The following is a 16,048-nucleotide window of genomic DNA, read 5'->3' on the forward strand; positions in this document are numbered from 1 at the left end:
GGGGAGATAAAGAGGAAGAGAGAAAGAGATACCTGCAGCACTGCTTCACTACTCATGGAGTATCTCCCTGCATGTGGGTACCAGGGGCTTGGCCTGGTCATTGAATGGTTGTAATACATAATGCTCTATCTGGTGTGCCACTGCCTGCCACCCACACCCCCACCTCCCACATACTTTATTTTTTTAATGGTAGTTCTAGCAGTCACAGTGAAGTTCATTTTAGAGTTGTTAACCTTAAGAATGTTTCATAACCCTATACTTCTCAGTCTGCTTTGTAACACTGGAAGTATAGCTTATGCTCTATTTCTTTAGAATATCTCATATGTTTAAATAAAGTGACTATTTTTTCTAAGAGAGTATGATATTTATTTGATGTTTTTAAGCTCTTATTTTATGAATACTACTACATCAGAAACAGTTTTCTTTATCACCTTTTTACTTTTTTTTGTCTGTCTTTTCAGATGATGTTGAAGGTAAAAACCTTAATTACATACATATGCATGATGCTGCTTTTAAGCTTAATTTGTGTTAACTTAAAAGGACACTGTCAAATGGTAGTTCTTTTGAATGTTAAAAAAATGAAAGTTTTAAAGTATACGAATTCCTTAAAGAGAAATATTTTATAGTCTTATATTGATTGCTACTATTGTTCAGAACAAAGAAAATATTCTGGCGTATCTTAACATAATAAAGCTTTTCCTCTATTTGTCCAGTCTATTCCAGTTACTTTTTGTGTTCTTTCCTGGAGAAAGAGTGTTGAGGTTGATTATTTTAAAATAAACATAATAAGTGAAATATGTATACATACACATGTATACATATATTACCAGTAATTGACAGAAATTACAAAGTACTACAGTTCAGATAATACTTATATTGATATTGTCCCTTTAAAATGATGCATGCAGTAGTATTTTGTTACTGATATTTTTATATGTTAATTTACAAAACTCACCAGTATTGTCTTTCGTTTTGCTTATTGTTTGTTCTATGCTCTATTTACTTTTAACATTGACACTCCCCCCATAATCAAAATAACCAAGCTTTATTTTATTTTTGCCATTTTTCCTGAGATTATTAATCTTTAAAATGAAGAAGGAACTGTCTTCCTCTACAGTAGGTTTAAAATGATGCTTAACAAGTTGCCTATGTGTAACAAAAAACTGACTTCTTAAGAAAGATAACATTGCTTTTTTTGGCATTTGAATTCTTTGTGTAAATGCAAATAGTACCAGAGTACTGTGCCTTGACAATAAGCTGTTTTTGCTAGTTGTTTATACTATTGTTTTGTCATGCTGGTATAAAGTTTTAATTTTTACTATGCTTATGTCCACTCTTTTAATTGATTTCTTATGAGGTAGGTAGTATTTTTATTTTTTCTAAAGATAAGAAAATAAGAGTCTGTCATACCTGTGGACATCTAATATTTGACAAGGGGGCCCAAACTATTAAATGGAGAAAAAAGAGTCTCTTCAATAAATAGTGTTGGGAAAGTTAGGTTGAAACATGCAGAAGAATGAAACTGAACCATAGCATTTCATCACATGCAGAAGTAAATTCCAGTGGATCAAGGACTTGGATGTTAGACCAAAAATTGTCAAATACTTAGAGGAAAATATTTTTCCATCTAAGTTTTATAGGCATCTTCAGTGACACAAGTCCAGTTGCAAGGAAGACAAAAGCAAAAATAAGCCAGTGGAACTACATCAGATTAAAAAGCTTCTGTACAGCAAAAGAAACGACCACCTAAACAAAGAGACCTCTCACAGAATGGGAGAAGATCATTAGATGTCATACATCAGATAATAGGCTAATAACCAAAATATATAATGAGCTTACCAAATTCAGCAATAACAACAAAAAGAAACAAATGACCCCATCCAAAAGTGGAGAGAGGATATGAAAAGAATATTCACCAAAGAGATCCAAAAGGCCAACAGACATGAAAATATATTCCAAGTCATTGAATGTTAAAGAAATGCAAATAAAGACAACAATGTAGTATCACTTCAGCCCTATAAGAATGTCATACATCAGACAAGATACTAACAACAAATGCTGGGGAGGTTGTGGGGACAAAAGAACCCTTCTGCACTACTGGTGGGAATGTAAATCGATCTAGCCCCAATGGAGGGCAGTCTGGAGAACTCTTAGAAGGCTAGAAATGGACCTGCCGGGAGTTGGGCAGTAGCGCAGTGGGCTAAGAGCAGGTAGCACACAGCACAAAGACTGGCGTAAGAATCCCGGTTCAAGCCCCCAGCTCCCCACCAGCAGGGGAGTCGCTTCACAGGCAATGAAGCAGGTGTCTTTCCCCCTCTGTTTTCCCCTCTCTCCATTTCTCTCTGTCCTGTCCAACAACAGCAACATTAATAACAACAATAATGACTGCAACAATAAAACAAGGGCAACAAAAAGGAATAAATAAAAATTTTTATAAAAAAGAAAAGAAATGGACCTACCCTATAACCCTGCAATTCCTCTTCTGGGTATATACCCTAAGGAATCAGACACCCCCATCCAAAAAGATCTGTGCATACCTATATTCATAGCAGCACAATTTGTAATACTGAAAACCTGGAAGCAGTCTAGGTGTCCATCAAAAGATTAGTGGCTGAAAAAGTTGTGATATATGTACACAATGGAATACTATCCAGCTATTAAGAATGATGAATTCACCTTCTTTACCTCATCTTGGATGGAGCTTGAGGAATCATGTTAAGTGAGAAGGTTTTTATGCCTCCATCTAGACTGAATGACTGTCTAGCAGGATATAGTAGTCTTGGTTAAAAACCTTTTTCATCGAGAGCTTGATATATATTTTGCTTGCTATTCTCTTCTGACCTTTAGTGTTTCTATGGATAAATCTGCTGCTAATCTTACAGGTTTTCCTTTGTAGGTAACTGTTTTTTTCTTGCAGCCTTCAAGATCCTTCCCCTATCCTTATTCCTTTTCATTCTAAATATGATGTGTCATGGTGCCTTTAAATCTGGGTTAATTCTGTTTGAGACCTTCTGGGCTTCTTGAATCTTTATAATTTTTATGTTGTCTTGAGTAAGGAAGTTTTCAGCTATTATGTTCTGTAGAATGCTTTCTTCCCTTCCCTGTCTTTCTTCCTCTGGCAAGCTAATAATGTTACTTCTTTTGAAGTCATCCCATAGGTCTCTGTTATTGTTTTCAGTATCTCTTAATCTCTTTTTGAGATATCTTTTTTCTTAGTTTTCTCTAATTCATCCTCAATCTTGCTAATTCTGTTTTCTGCCTCACTTATTCTATTCTTTCTCCCCTCTGTTTTCTGTAGCTCAGCTATTTTGTTACCCTGTTCTCTTAGCTTGCTCAACTAGTTGTGTTCTTATCACAACTGTTTCAGCTGTCAGCTCTCTAATTACTTTGAGATAGTGTTTTCTTTCAGAGTCTCATTTGCTGTTTCCCCATTTCTGATATTATTTTCAGACTCTTTCCTCACTCCTGTGACTAACTTCTCAACTAGTGTTTGGATGTTGATCTCGTTCTTCTGTTCTTCTACCTTTGGGGGGACTTTTAACTGGACTTTTGTCCTGGTTGATTTCTCCAATGTTTCTTCTTGGTTTAACCATTGTATATGGTGTGTTATGATGTCCCTCTCAGTACTATTCAATCTACTAATCACACTAGCCTGGATTGACTTGTGCCTAAGTAAGGTATTTAAAGAGTTCACAGTTATGGGAATTAACAGGTATTTTTGTGTTTGTTTGTTTGTTATTTAACCAGAGCAATGTTCAGCTCTGGCTTATGGTGGTGTTTGTGTGTGTGTGGGGGGGGAGGGTTTGAACCTGAGACTTTGGAGCCTCAGGCATGAGAGTATGTTTGCATAACCATTATGCTCTCTACCCTCCTCAGTTAACAGTTTTTTCAATGTTGCCTTAATCCTTGAGGTGAAGCAGAGTGGCTTTTAAACCCTCTTTTGTTCTTTATCTTCCCTGTAGGCTATGGGAGCCTTCAGGCTTTTGAACTATAAGCAAATCTTTTAGCTTACTCACTGCTTCCCTAGAGATAAAAATGGGGTAGGGGAGAGATAGCATAGTGGTTATGCAAAGAGACTCCTATGCCCTGAGAATCCAAAGCCCTAGGCCCAGTTCAGCTTCTCTTATAGCAGCTAGAGCCAAGAAGGGCAGCCGCCCATGGCCCTGTGGATTTCTAAACAAATTCTGTTTGTATCCCGTGGGTTCTGAGGCAATTATTCAGCATGTATCTGAATTCCTTAGGCAAACAATGTGGAAAGGCTGCCACTATACAACCCCACTTCCAGACCACTAAGTTGCCTGATCAGGTCTCTGCCCTAAATGTCAGCACAGGGTCTCCCCATTGCTGCTTCAGCCTCCAGGGGCAATAGCAGTGGAGACTCAGAGTTGCATTAGATGAGCCTTAGGGGATCCTCTCCTCCCATTAGCAGTTTATTTGTTAATAAAATTCAGACAACAGGTGGTGCCTCAACTAGCAAACTGTGAGACTATTAGCAGTTGCTCCTGAGTAGGTGCGGGGTCTTAAAGCCTAGGAATCTCTCCTTAGGCCCCTCTCTGTCCACAAGCCATATGTGTTTGCACTCACCCATGACTTGGTGGGTTCCCAAAGTAATCTGAGTCTTGTCTGGTTGTGTTCTCAGGTGATCTTCTTAGTTATTCTTAGTTGACCAGGAGAGGAGAGGGATGCAGCTGCTGCTACTCTGTAGCCCTGCTTCCGGAAGTCTTCTTTTTCCTTTTATTTTTACTTAGATCTTCAGTACTAGACTGGGAAAACAGTATAGTGGTTATATAGAAAGACCTTCATGCCTGAGGCATGAAAGGCTCCGAATTCAAACTCTAGTACCAGCAGAAACCAAAGTTTAGCAGAGCTCTAGTAAAACAAACAAAACACTTTACATCTCCAGTGCTAAGATTTCCAAAGTAGTAAAAATGGGTATTGTCTTTTTCCTGGTCTTAGGTGAAAGGCATTCAGTCTTTCACCATTAAGGATGATCTTGCATATAACTGTTTTGTAGATGCTCTCTATATTCCAGTGTTTAGCTCTAGATGTCATTTATGTGTACCACTCTAGTGTTTCAATACAGAAGTCCAGGCCAAATCTCTGTATTGAGATCTTATATTTATCCAACTGCTTATTTGATACCTCCACTCAGGTGTAAGGTGCCTCAAACTTAACATAACCAAAGCTAAACTTCTGATTCCTTGTATATACTGTTCTTGCTTCACCCATAGTGTTTTGTGTTTAAGTAAATGATAGTTCCATAATTTTAGCTTTTCAGGTTAAACCCTTGGAATCTCTGTCTCACATCTTCTTGCGCCAATTTATGCAATATTCTAGTCTCTCTTGGTTAGTTTCTGTTAGTCACCTTCACCACTTCACCTTTACTGTTTTATTTATGTAAGAGATAGCAAAAGGACTATTTTAAAAATTAATTAGTTAATTCTGTTGGACAGGCCAGAGAGAAATTAAGGGGGAAAGAGGAGAGATAGATAGAGAGAGAGAGAGAGAGAGAGAGATACAGAGAGAGATAGAGAGATAGAGAGAGAGAGAGAGAGAGAGATCTGTAGCACTGCTTTACTGCTAGTGAAAGTTTCCTCCTGCGGGGGAGTATGGGAGCTTGCATTTCATTTTTTGTACATTGTGTGCTCAATCAGGTGCACCACTACCCAGCACACTAAAAAAACTATTTCTTAAAGTTTCTGAAGGATAAACCCAGCATATTTGGATACTTAATCAGTATTAGAAAACATTTATTGCCTGTGCTTTGTTTCTATTTTCCTTCTTCCTCTGCAGATAATTGGATGTGATCACTGTTATCCTTGTTGGATTGCCTTGCTTTTCCTGTCATCTGCTGTTTTTCCTTCATTTCTAAAATATATTAATATTTAAAATTTCTCCTGAAAATTTCCTTTCAAAGGAAGTGGTGGAGCCATGGTGCACTTGGTTAAACACACACAATACCTTGCGCAAGGACCCAGGGTCAAGCCCCTGCTCCCCACCTGTAGGCCTACACTTCACCAGTGGTGAAGCAGGTCTGCAGGTGTCTTTCACTCATCCTCTCTGCCTCTCTTTCCCCTTTCAATTTCTCTTTGATCTATCCATTTTTTTTTTAAAAAAAAACAGAACTAAAACAAAACAAACAAAAGGGAAAAATTGGCTGCCAGGATTTGTAGGGCCAGCACTGATAACCAGGGCGGCAAAACAAAACAAAAAGATTCAAAGGGTATTAAATAGACTTGGTTTACTCTATTAGTTTATCGTTACTGCTTGAAGTTACATGTGGAAAAGAAATCTGATGCCCAGCACTAGGTTTGATCACTAGGTTTGATTGGGTGAGGACACAGGAATTAGTGTATTTGCCATCTCTAATAAGATATTTGAAGATTAATATTATTTTTTAATGAATGAGTCTTAGAAGGAGAGAGACTCTGACCAGAGCATTGCTCACCTCTAGCTTACAGTGATTCTGGGGATTGAACCTGGGACTCTGGAGCCTAACATGAAAGACTCTTCCTGCCCTCATATAGGTGGATTTTTTTTTTTAATGATAATTTGCCCAGGCAACTATTGCTTCAGTTTTTAACATTCCTTTACAAAATTTTAACAAAGACCTAAAGCTTAAGAATAAGTACAAAATCTTTTACAGTATAAATGCAGTGGGGAGAGATAGCATAATGGTTATGTAAAGAGACTCATGCCCAGGCTCCAAAGTCTTGGGTTCAGTCCCCCAAACTACACGATAAGCCAGAGCAAAGCACTGCTCTGGTAAAAAAAACAAAAGCATAAATAAATAGAAATTTAGATGTCAAATTCTGATTTTTGTTGCTAAATATCTTTATAGAATATATACTCTTTTTTTTGTCCCCAGAGTTATTACTGGGGCTTTGTGCCTGCACAGTCCCACCACTCTCAGCAGACTTATTTATTTTTAAGATAAGAGGTGAGAAACAGTGGGAGAGAGAGATACAAAGGGATATCACAGCACTGATATACTGCTTGTTAATATTCGCCTATGCAGTAGCTCCCATGTGATGTCTGGGGGCTTCAAACCCAGGTCCTTGTATGTATAATAAAATGTGCATTCTTCTGAGCGAGCTATTTTTTTTTACTTTCTTTTTCTTCCTCCCTTCCTTCCTTCCTTCCTTCCTTCCTTCCTTCCTTCCTTCCTCTCTTCCTTCCTTTTTTAAATACCAGAGTACTAATCAGCTCTGGTTTATGGTGGTGCAGGAAACTGAACCTGGGACTTTGGAGCCTCAGACAGGAGAGTCTCTTTGCATAATCATTATACTATATACCCCCATCCCTGGGTGAGCTATTTTCTGCCCACAGCCCCATACATTAATTTTTTAAAAAATTTAAGAACTGAATCTGAAAGAGACTTATTATTTCCATAATATAATACAATAACACTAATGGTAAACAAAAAAAAACCCCACATTAAATGATGTTTTAGAAGGGAGGATTATTTCCCCCAACTCTAGGAATACTTTATTGAGGAAATATTGATTTATAGAATTTTTGTTGTCATAAGGACACATTCCACATTTCTCAGGGCTTGAGGTTGTATAATCCTAATAGGCAAATGAATATAGTTTGATATAGTTACTACATCTAACAGAATATTCCTTTGTATCCTAGTAAGTTAAAAGTTTTTTTTTAATATTTATTTATTTCCTTTTGTTGCCCTTGTTTTTTTTTTTTTTATTGTTGTAGTTATTATTGTTGTTGTCGTCGTTGTTGGATAGGACAGAGAGAAATGGAGAGAGGAGGGGAAGATAGAGAGGAGGAGAGAAGGATAGACACCTGCAGACCTGCTTCACCGCCTGTGAAGCGACTCCCCTGCAGGTGGGGAGCCGGGTTCAAACCGGGATCCTTATGCCGGTCCTTGTGCTTTGCGCCACCTGCGCTTAACCCGCTGCGCTACAGCCCGACTCCCGTAAGTTAAAAGTTAAAAGTTTAAAATACCCTTAAGTAAATCTATTTTCTTTTAATATCACAATTGAACATTTAAAGAATAAGGATTTATTTAAATGACATTGAAAATTATTTTAAGAATGGATCTTTCCAGCACAATTGTAATATTACTACTAGTTGCCTTGTTCCAAGGAAATTATTATTTTTACTTAGCTCCCTGAACAACAGCCAAAAAAAAAGATACTTTAAAATAACATCATATTGAAGTACTTCATCTTTGAACATTACAGAAGAAAATTCCACAAGACCAAGTGAAGATTTGGGAAGCCAGTTTACAGAAATTTTCATTAAGCAGCCGGAAAATATCACTCTCCTTTTGTCTTTGTTGGAGGTAAGTAAGAACCTAAAGTGCTTTGTTATATTTTTTATTTTAATACATCTCATTTTTAAACTATGCATTTATTTATTTATCCATTAATTTTTAAGAGAGCAAGAGGAAGAATCAGAGCATCACTGTGACACATGAGATGATAGAACTCAGAACCATATGCTTTTTTTTTTTCCTTTAAGTTTTGGGTGTTTTTTTTATTTTTTAAATTATTTATTTACTGGATAGAGACAGGCAGAAATCAAGAGGGAAGGTGTGATAGAGAAGGAGAGAGACACTTGTAACACTGCTTCAGCACTCTCAAAGCTTTCCCCCTTCAGGTGGGGACCAGGGGCTCAAACACAGGTCCTTGCACATTGTGTTATGTGCACTCAACCAGGTGCACCACCACCTGGCTCCAGACTTTATGCTTTCAATTTCACTGTGCCTCCTCCTAGGGTACTAATTTTGTTTTTTACTTCCCTGCCTTCCCCTTCTTTCTTTCTTTTGTCATTGTAATAAACTTGTTTTAAGAGCCATATAATCCTTTAAAATAGTGACTGCTTTTTTTTTAAATGTTTATTTATAAAAAGGAAGCACTGACAAAAACCGTAGGATAAGAGAGATATAACCCCACATAAGAGAGTTATAACCCCACACAATTCCCACCACCAAGTGACTGCTTCTTTCTGTTTTAAAATTTCATGTATTTATTAGAGAGAGACAGACAAATCAAAAGAGATGGGGGAGATAAAAAAAGACACTTGCAACACTGCTTCACCACTTTTGAAGCTTTTCCCCTGCAGGTGGGGACCAAGGACTTTAGCCTTGGATCCTTCTACATTGTAACACATGCCTTCTATGGGATGAACCACCATCTGGTCCCTGCTTCTTGTTTCCACTGTCAGAAAATACTTTTTTGTTTTTACTTTTTGTGAGGGGTTAGTCGGTGATTATAATATAGTTGTTGACACCTGGATATAATTTGTCATCTCCCCATGATAACTGTCTGCAAAACACTTTCACCCCAACCTAGGTCCCTTTCCACCATTATGCATCAGAACCTCAAAACCCTCAGCCTCACACTTCCCCTTCTTCCCCAGAATGCCATGCTTTTGGTGCAATGCACCAAATCTGGTCCAAGTTTTACTTTGTATTTTCCCTTTCTGTTCTTGTTTCTTAAGATCCACCTATAGGTGAGATCCTCTAGTATTCAACCTTCTCAACCTTCTCTTTTTAGCATACTTTACTTAACATGAAACTGTTTTATTCAATCACTAACAAACTATTTACTTTGATCAATTCAGAATCAGTACTTTTTATGTCACAAATTACTTAAATGTTTGCTAAATCTCAAGGAAGGTGGTGGTTAGGTCATTTGCAGTTTTTGGTACCACTATTATTGGAAAAATGTCTTTTCTAACCATGTCTAAATATTTTTAATTAATATATTGCAGGAGTTTGATTTCCATGTCCGCTGGCCTGGTGTGAAACTTCTTACTTCTCTTTTGAAACATCTAGGGCCTCAGGTGCAGCAAATTATTTTAGTCAGTCCAATGGGTACGTGACTTATTTTCTTTATGTAATTTTGATTTATTAGCGACCATTATTTTCTAAAGAGGGATGCTTAAAGAATTTGATAACAAATATGATATTGATAGTAACTTTATCATATAAATTTGATATTGATAGTAAATTTTCATTACTTTTTATAGTTATGGTCCACCACTGTTTTTCATATGATTATATATTCTAGGTGTTTCAAGACTAATGGACTTACTAGCAGACTCCAGGGAAGTTATACGTAATGATGTAAGTTATGTTCCGGGAGAAAAATAGTCCAAAAATTTGCAGCTATTTCCTCCTTTCTTTGCATGTGAAATTGTTGACTCTTACTGAGTTTTAAGTAGCTAGATTTTTTTTTTTTTTTTTTTAACCAGAGCTCTGCTCAGTTCTGGCTTATAGTGGTGCAGGAGGGCATTGAACCCTGGGACTTGAGAGCCTAAGGCATGAGAGTCTCTTTATATAATCATTATGCTATCTCTTCACCCATAGTATTGTTTTGAAGCATACTTGCTGGAGACAGATAAAGTCATGGTCAGCTATTCTCAGCTACAATGAAAACTGTGGTCCTTTTTGAATATGAAAGAATTGTTTACAATTCTATTTTACAGTAAAATAACAGCTAACTTGGGAATTGATCTTAGGAGTTGATCAACATAGATTCTAGTCTAGCCACTTTCCTTTTGAGACTTACAACCTTAAGGAAGCAAATTGTTTAACTTCTCTAGCCTTGTTTTCCCAGTCTATAATGTAAAGAAAGGAATTAGACTTGTGAAGTTTTTGCTACTTCTAAAAAGCTGTGGGTTTTTTTTTTAAAGAATTAAAAAAAAAATCTCATGTCAAAGTCATACTCCACTGAACATTATTTATCTCCTTTTCCTAAGGGTGTCTTGCTACTACAGGCACTAACAAGAAGCAATGGAGCAATTCAGAAAATTGTTGCTTTTGAAAATGCTTTTGAGAGATTATTGGACATTATTACAGAGGAAGGGAACAGTGATGGAGGTATAGTATGAAGAAATTTATTTTAGATATTCTTCATATACTTACTTTTTATTTACATTTATTTATATATTTTGGATAGAGACAGAAATTGAGATGAGAGAGGGAAAGAAAGGAGAGAGAGAGAGACCTACAACACTTTTTCACCACTCATGAAGCTTCCCCTCTGAAGGTGGGGACCAGGGTCTTGAACCTGGGTCTTTGTGCACTGTAACATGTGCACTCTACTGGATGCTCTACCACCTAGCCCCATACTTAGTAAAGTACATTCTGAGGGTTGCCATTGGAGAAAGAAATGAAAACTTTTTTTTTTTTTTAATATTTGTTTTGGATAGAGACAGAAATTAAGAGGGAAGGTGGAGATAGAGAGGGAGAGTGACCTGCAGCACTGTTTCACTGCTTGTGAAGTTTTCACCCTAGGTTCAATCTCCCACACCACCATAAGCCAGAGCTGAGCAGTGCTCTGGTAAAAATAGTAAATAAATAAATAAATAAATAAATAACTTTTTTTAAAAAGAAGAGACTAGAAAAGGGTAGTAACAAAATAGTAATAAAAGGATCAGGCTATTACTATTGTATTTACTGTTGAATGTAAAACATTAATTCCCCAATAAAGAAATAAATTTAAAAAAAAAAAAGCATCAGGCTAGTGTAGTTCTAACCCAGTCATTTGATTTTGATAGTTAGTCTTGAGGATATGATATTAAGTATGACTTGAAGAAAAAAATATGTTGCTTAGGTGTGCAGATAAATGAACATGAAATATAAGGGATCATTGGGAGAACTGAGAAAGAGCTTGCAAGAGTCAAAATGTTATCACTGCCTCACTGAAGAGAAGCTGACCATGGACACCAATTATGTAAAAAATGTTTGGGTATTGAATCTTCCTTCAGTTTTTATCAGCCTTAACACTCCTAATTGTACACCCTCCCCTAGGTATAGTAGTAGAAGATTGTCTGCTCTTGCTTCAAAATTTGTTAAAAAACAACAATTCCAATCAGAATTTTTTTAAAGAAGGCTCATACATTCAACGTATGAAACCTTGGTTTGAAGTTGGAGATGAAAATTCTGGCTGGTCTGCACAGAAAGTTACAAATCTGCACCTAATGTTACAGGTATACTGTCTTTAGACATAAATGTATTCAGACTTTTGATGGAAAAGAAAATTGTATGTCATCAAGAATACTTAGTTGGACTTAAAAAAAAAAAATTCTTTTTCCTGGGGCCAGGTGATGGCGTAGCTGGGTTAAGCATGCATGGCACAAAGCACATGGACCAGAGTAAGGATTATGGTTTAAGCCTACAGCTCCCCACCTGCAGGGGCGTCACTTCACAAGCAGTGAGGCAGGTTTGCAGGTGTCTGTTTTTCTCTCCCCCTCTCTGTCTTCCCCTCCTCACGATTTCTCCCTGTCCCATCCAACAACAACAGCAACAACAACAAGGGCAACAAAATGGAAAAAATGGCCTCCAGGGACAGTGGATTTGTAGTGCAGGCACCGGTCCCCAGCAATAACCCTGGAGGCAATATATATATTTCCTTTATTCCATTCACTTGCCCTACTGGACTGTTAGAAAACAAATACTGGCATAAAGTTTTCTAATGAGTTTTACATTATAGAATAAGAAGTTAGATTATTGGTTTAAAATTTTTAAATTTTTTTTCTTCAGTTAGGGCTTTCAAATAAACTATATATTCAGCCCCCCCCCAGCATGTTATATAGAAATTTATTACAAAACGATGAAATTCCCTGGAAACAAATCAATCAGGCTATAAGAAGAGCACTAACATTCAAAATATAAACTTACTGAGACCTGATCACTAAATCTAGAATATATTTCCTTGTCTCGCACTCTACCCCTTCCTATGTAATAACTACATTTCTTTTCAAAGTCTATAGAGTGTTTTCGGTATGTCTTCTTGGTTGCTTTGCTTTATTTATATTCCACCTATGAGTAAAATCATTCACTATTTGTCTTTCACTTTCTGGCTTATTTCACATAACTACTTCAAGCTCTACCCCTATTGTCACAGAAAGCAATGCTCTTTTTTTCCCTGTACATACAGGTGATTATTAGTGGGTTACAAGATTGTAAGTTTACAGTATATCATTTCAAACCACACCCACTGCCAGAGTTCTATGTCTTTACCCTCCCTCCTCCCAAAGATAGCCAATATAGTTCTTACAAATTTTAGCCTTAGAAAGTTTGCTTGCTTGCTTTTTTTTTTTCCCTCAAGTTCATGAATATCATTGGCTCTCATAAGTGAAACCATACAGTAGTTGTCTTTTACCTCTTATCTTATTAAAGTCACCTCTGGTTCCAACCATTTTGTCCCAAAGGACAGAGAATAATCTTTTTTGATTGCAGAATTGTATCCCATGGAATATATATCCCATAATTTCTTTAGCCAGTCACCTATTGATGGGCAATTAGACTGCTTCCACACTTTAGCTATTGTCAATAGTACAGGTATGAATATAGGAGTACATATGTCCCTTCGAATTAGTGTTTGAGTATCCTCTGGATAAATGAGAAAGCAAGATTCTTCTTTTACTAAGAGCTATAGATTTATCAGACCTTTAAAAGATATATGTTTTTCTCTTGCTTTTGCAGCTTGTCCGTGTACTGGTATCTCCCACCAACCCTCCAGGTGCTACCAGTAGCTGCCAGAAGGCTATGTTCCAGTGTGGCTTATTACAGCAACTTTGTACTATCCTGATGGCTACTGGAGTTCCAGCTGACATTCTCACTGAGGTAATCTAAGTGAAGGCAGACACTATTTGAATGCTAGATTCAGGAATCCTAGGAATAATTAGATATCAACTAAAATAGAAATCTAATAGCTAAACAGTCATTTTTATATTTTTATTTGTGTGTGTATAAAATATATACACACACATTATAATACATATGCATGTGTGTATACACACATATATATAGCATAATGATTTTGTAGTGGATTCTAGATCAAAAAGTATACTCACTCTTCAAGTTGAATAGTGTTTAAATAATTTTAAAGCTTATAAGAATTCTCTTTAATTTCAGCAGAGGTGCACAGTATAATGTTAGTTTTTTTTTTTTTTTTTTTTTAGGACAGTATCAACCAAATAAGTATCTTTTTTTTTTTTTTTTTTCCTCCAGGGTTATTGCTGGGCTCGGTGCCTGCACCATGAATCCAGCGCTCCTGGAGGCCATTTTTCCCCCTTTTTGTTGCCCTAGTTGTTGCAGCCTCGTTGCGGTTATTATTGCCATTGTTGACGTTGCTTTGTTGTTGGATAGGACAGAGAGAAATGGAGAGAGGAGGGGAAGACAGAGAGAGAGGGGAGAGAAAGATAGACACCTGCAGACCTGCTTCACCGCCCGTGAAGCGACTCCCCTGCAGGTGGGGAGCCGGGGGCTCGAACCGGGATCCTTAAGCCGATCCCTGCGCTTTGCGCCACGTGCGCTTAACCCACTGCGCCAATAAGTATCTTAAGTAATACTATTCATTTGTAGAATGTTTTTTACCTGATTCCTACCTATTAAGAAGTAGAAGTTGGTTTGAAGAAAATTTTCACTTTTAAAAAAACATTTTATTAAGTTATTATTGGACAGAGACAGAGAGAAATTGAGAGGGATGTGGAAGATAGGGAGAGAAACAGAGAGGCACCTGCAGCCCTGTTTCCCCACTTGTGAAGCTTTCCCCCTATAGATGGGGGCCAGGGGCTTGAAAATGGGTCCTTGTGCACTGTAATGTGTGTGCTTAACCAGGTGTCCCTGGAGAAAATATTATTCAAATTACTTTTTAATTTTTTATCAAATTAAGAGCAGAAATAATAGAAATTATTATTTTTTTTAAGATTTTATTTATTAATGAGAAAGATAGGAGGAGAGAGAAAGAACCAGATATCACTCTGGTCCATGTGCTGCCAGAGATTGACTTGGGACTTCATGCTCGAGCATCCAATGCTATAGCCATTGCGCCACCTCCCAGACCACCAAGTAATAGAAATTATATAATAAAAGCAGTTCTCTTTGTCCTCACCCCCTTCCTACCCACAGTCTCCCCTGTTAAATGCTCCCACTTCTCCCTTTTGACTCAGTATTTATATTTTTACAGTTATACTGATACATCTCTTTCAAATTGTTTTCTCTTTCCTAAGTTATAATAGTGTTTTTTTTTTTTCCCCGTGTTGATGACTTTCATGGTCTCTCTATATTAATACTGTCATATGTTTATTCAGTGTTGTCCATTCCAGGCCAGCTAGTCCTACATCCTCCTAATCTAATATGGGCTGGTTCTTTTCTTTCTTTCTTTTTTAAAAAATTTTATATTAGTGATTTATAAAATTATAAGATAACAGGGGTATAATTTCACACCATTCCCACCACCAGAGTTCCATGTCCTCATCTTTTAGTGGAAACTGCAATACTTCTCCCAAGGTTAAAGATAGGGGTTAACTATATATAAATATATCTATAAATATATAGATAACTATAAATATATATATAACTATAAATATATATAACTATAAATATATCTATATTTATCTGTCCATATATTTGGGGTTGCTGGTTATTGTCTACTTTTGTTGCATATCTTTTATCATGCAACTGTGCATTATTGAGCTATTTCCCTGGTTGCTACATTTTGTATATTTAAATGTTATCTTGAACAGGTGTTATATGATTATAATGCTAAATTTTTTGGTGTCGAATTTTGCATTTCAAAAGTGAAAACAAGGGCCAGGGTAGATAGCATAATGATTATGCTGGAGCTCCAGTGGCGCAATTGGTTAGCATGCACTACTTATACAGCATAATGGTTATGCAAAGAGACTCTCTTACCTGAGGCTCCAAAGTCCCAGGTTCAGCTCCCTGCACCACCATAACCAGAGCTGAGCAGTGCTCTGGTAAAAAATAAAAAATAGTTTTTAAGTGAAAACATGAAGATACAACATTATTTCCTTATTTTGAAGAGAGATTTTTTTTTCTTGATTTATTTTCTTTTCCCCTCCTTAACAGACCATCAACACTGTATCAGAAGTTATCAGAGGATGCCAAGTAAACCAAGACTACTTTGCTTCTGTAAATGCTCCCTCAAATCCACCAAGGTAGGAAAATAGAGTCCTCTGACAGTGAGATTTTACTTTGGATTTTTAATATATCTTACACTGTGAAGTTCACTTGAGGGTTTTGAAACTAAACATTTTTTGACTAGGT

The 16,048-nt window shown here is 36.8% G+C and overlaps 1 protein-coding gene across 4 annotated transcripts in view; it reads left to right on the plus strand.

The window, feature by feature from the left end:
* USO1 (USO1 vesicle transport factor) overlaps positions 1-16,048 on the plus strand; it is a 79,627-nt gene that overhangs the window by 26,245 nt on the left and 37,334 nt on the right. For 2 of the 4 annotated variants that reach the window (XM_060187879.1, XM_060187881.1), the window contains exons 5-12: positions 462-473; positions 8,205-8,305; positions 9,739-9,841; positions 10,038-10,093; positions 10,729-10,849; positions 11,783-11,961; positions 13,460-13,600; positions 15,851-15,939. In XM_060187879.1, the coding sequence (XP_060043862.1) occupies positions 462-473; positions 8,205-8,305; positions 9,739-9,841; positions 10,038-10,093; positions 10,729-10,849; positions 11,783-11,961; positions 13,460-13,600; positions 15,851-15,939 (802 nt within the window). The remainder of the gene's footprint in view (positions 1-461; positions 474-8,204; positions 8,306-9,738; positions 9,842-10,037; positions 10,094-10,728; positions 10,850-11,782; positions 11,962-13,459; positions 13,601-15,850; positions 15,940-16,048) is intronic. The other 2 variants (XM_060187880.1, XM_060187882.1) reach the window with 1 other exon arrangement.

The sequence above is a fragment of the Erinaceus europaeus genome, chromosome 3, assembly GCF_950295315.1.
Source record: "Erinaceus europaeus chromosome 3, mEriEur2.1, whole genome shotgun sequence".
In the NCBI taxonomy this organism is placed as follows: domain Eukaryota; kingdom Metazoa; phylum Chordata; class Mammalia; order Eulipotyphla; family Erinaceidae; genus Erinaceus; species Erinaceus europaeus.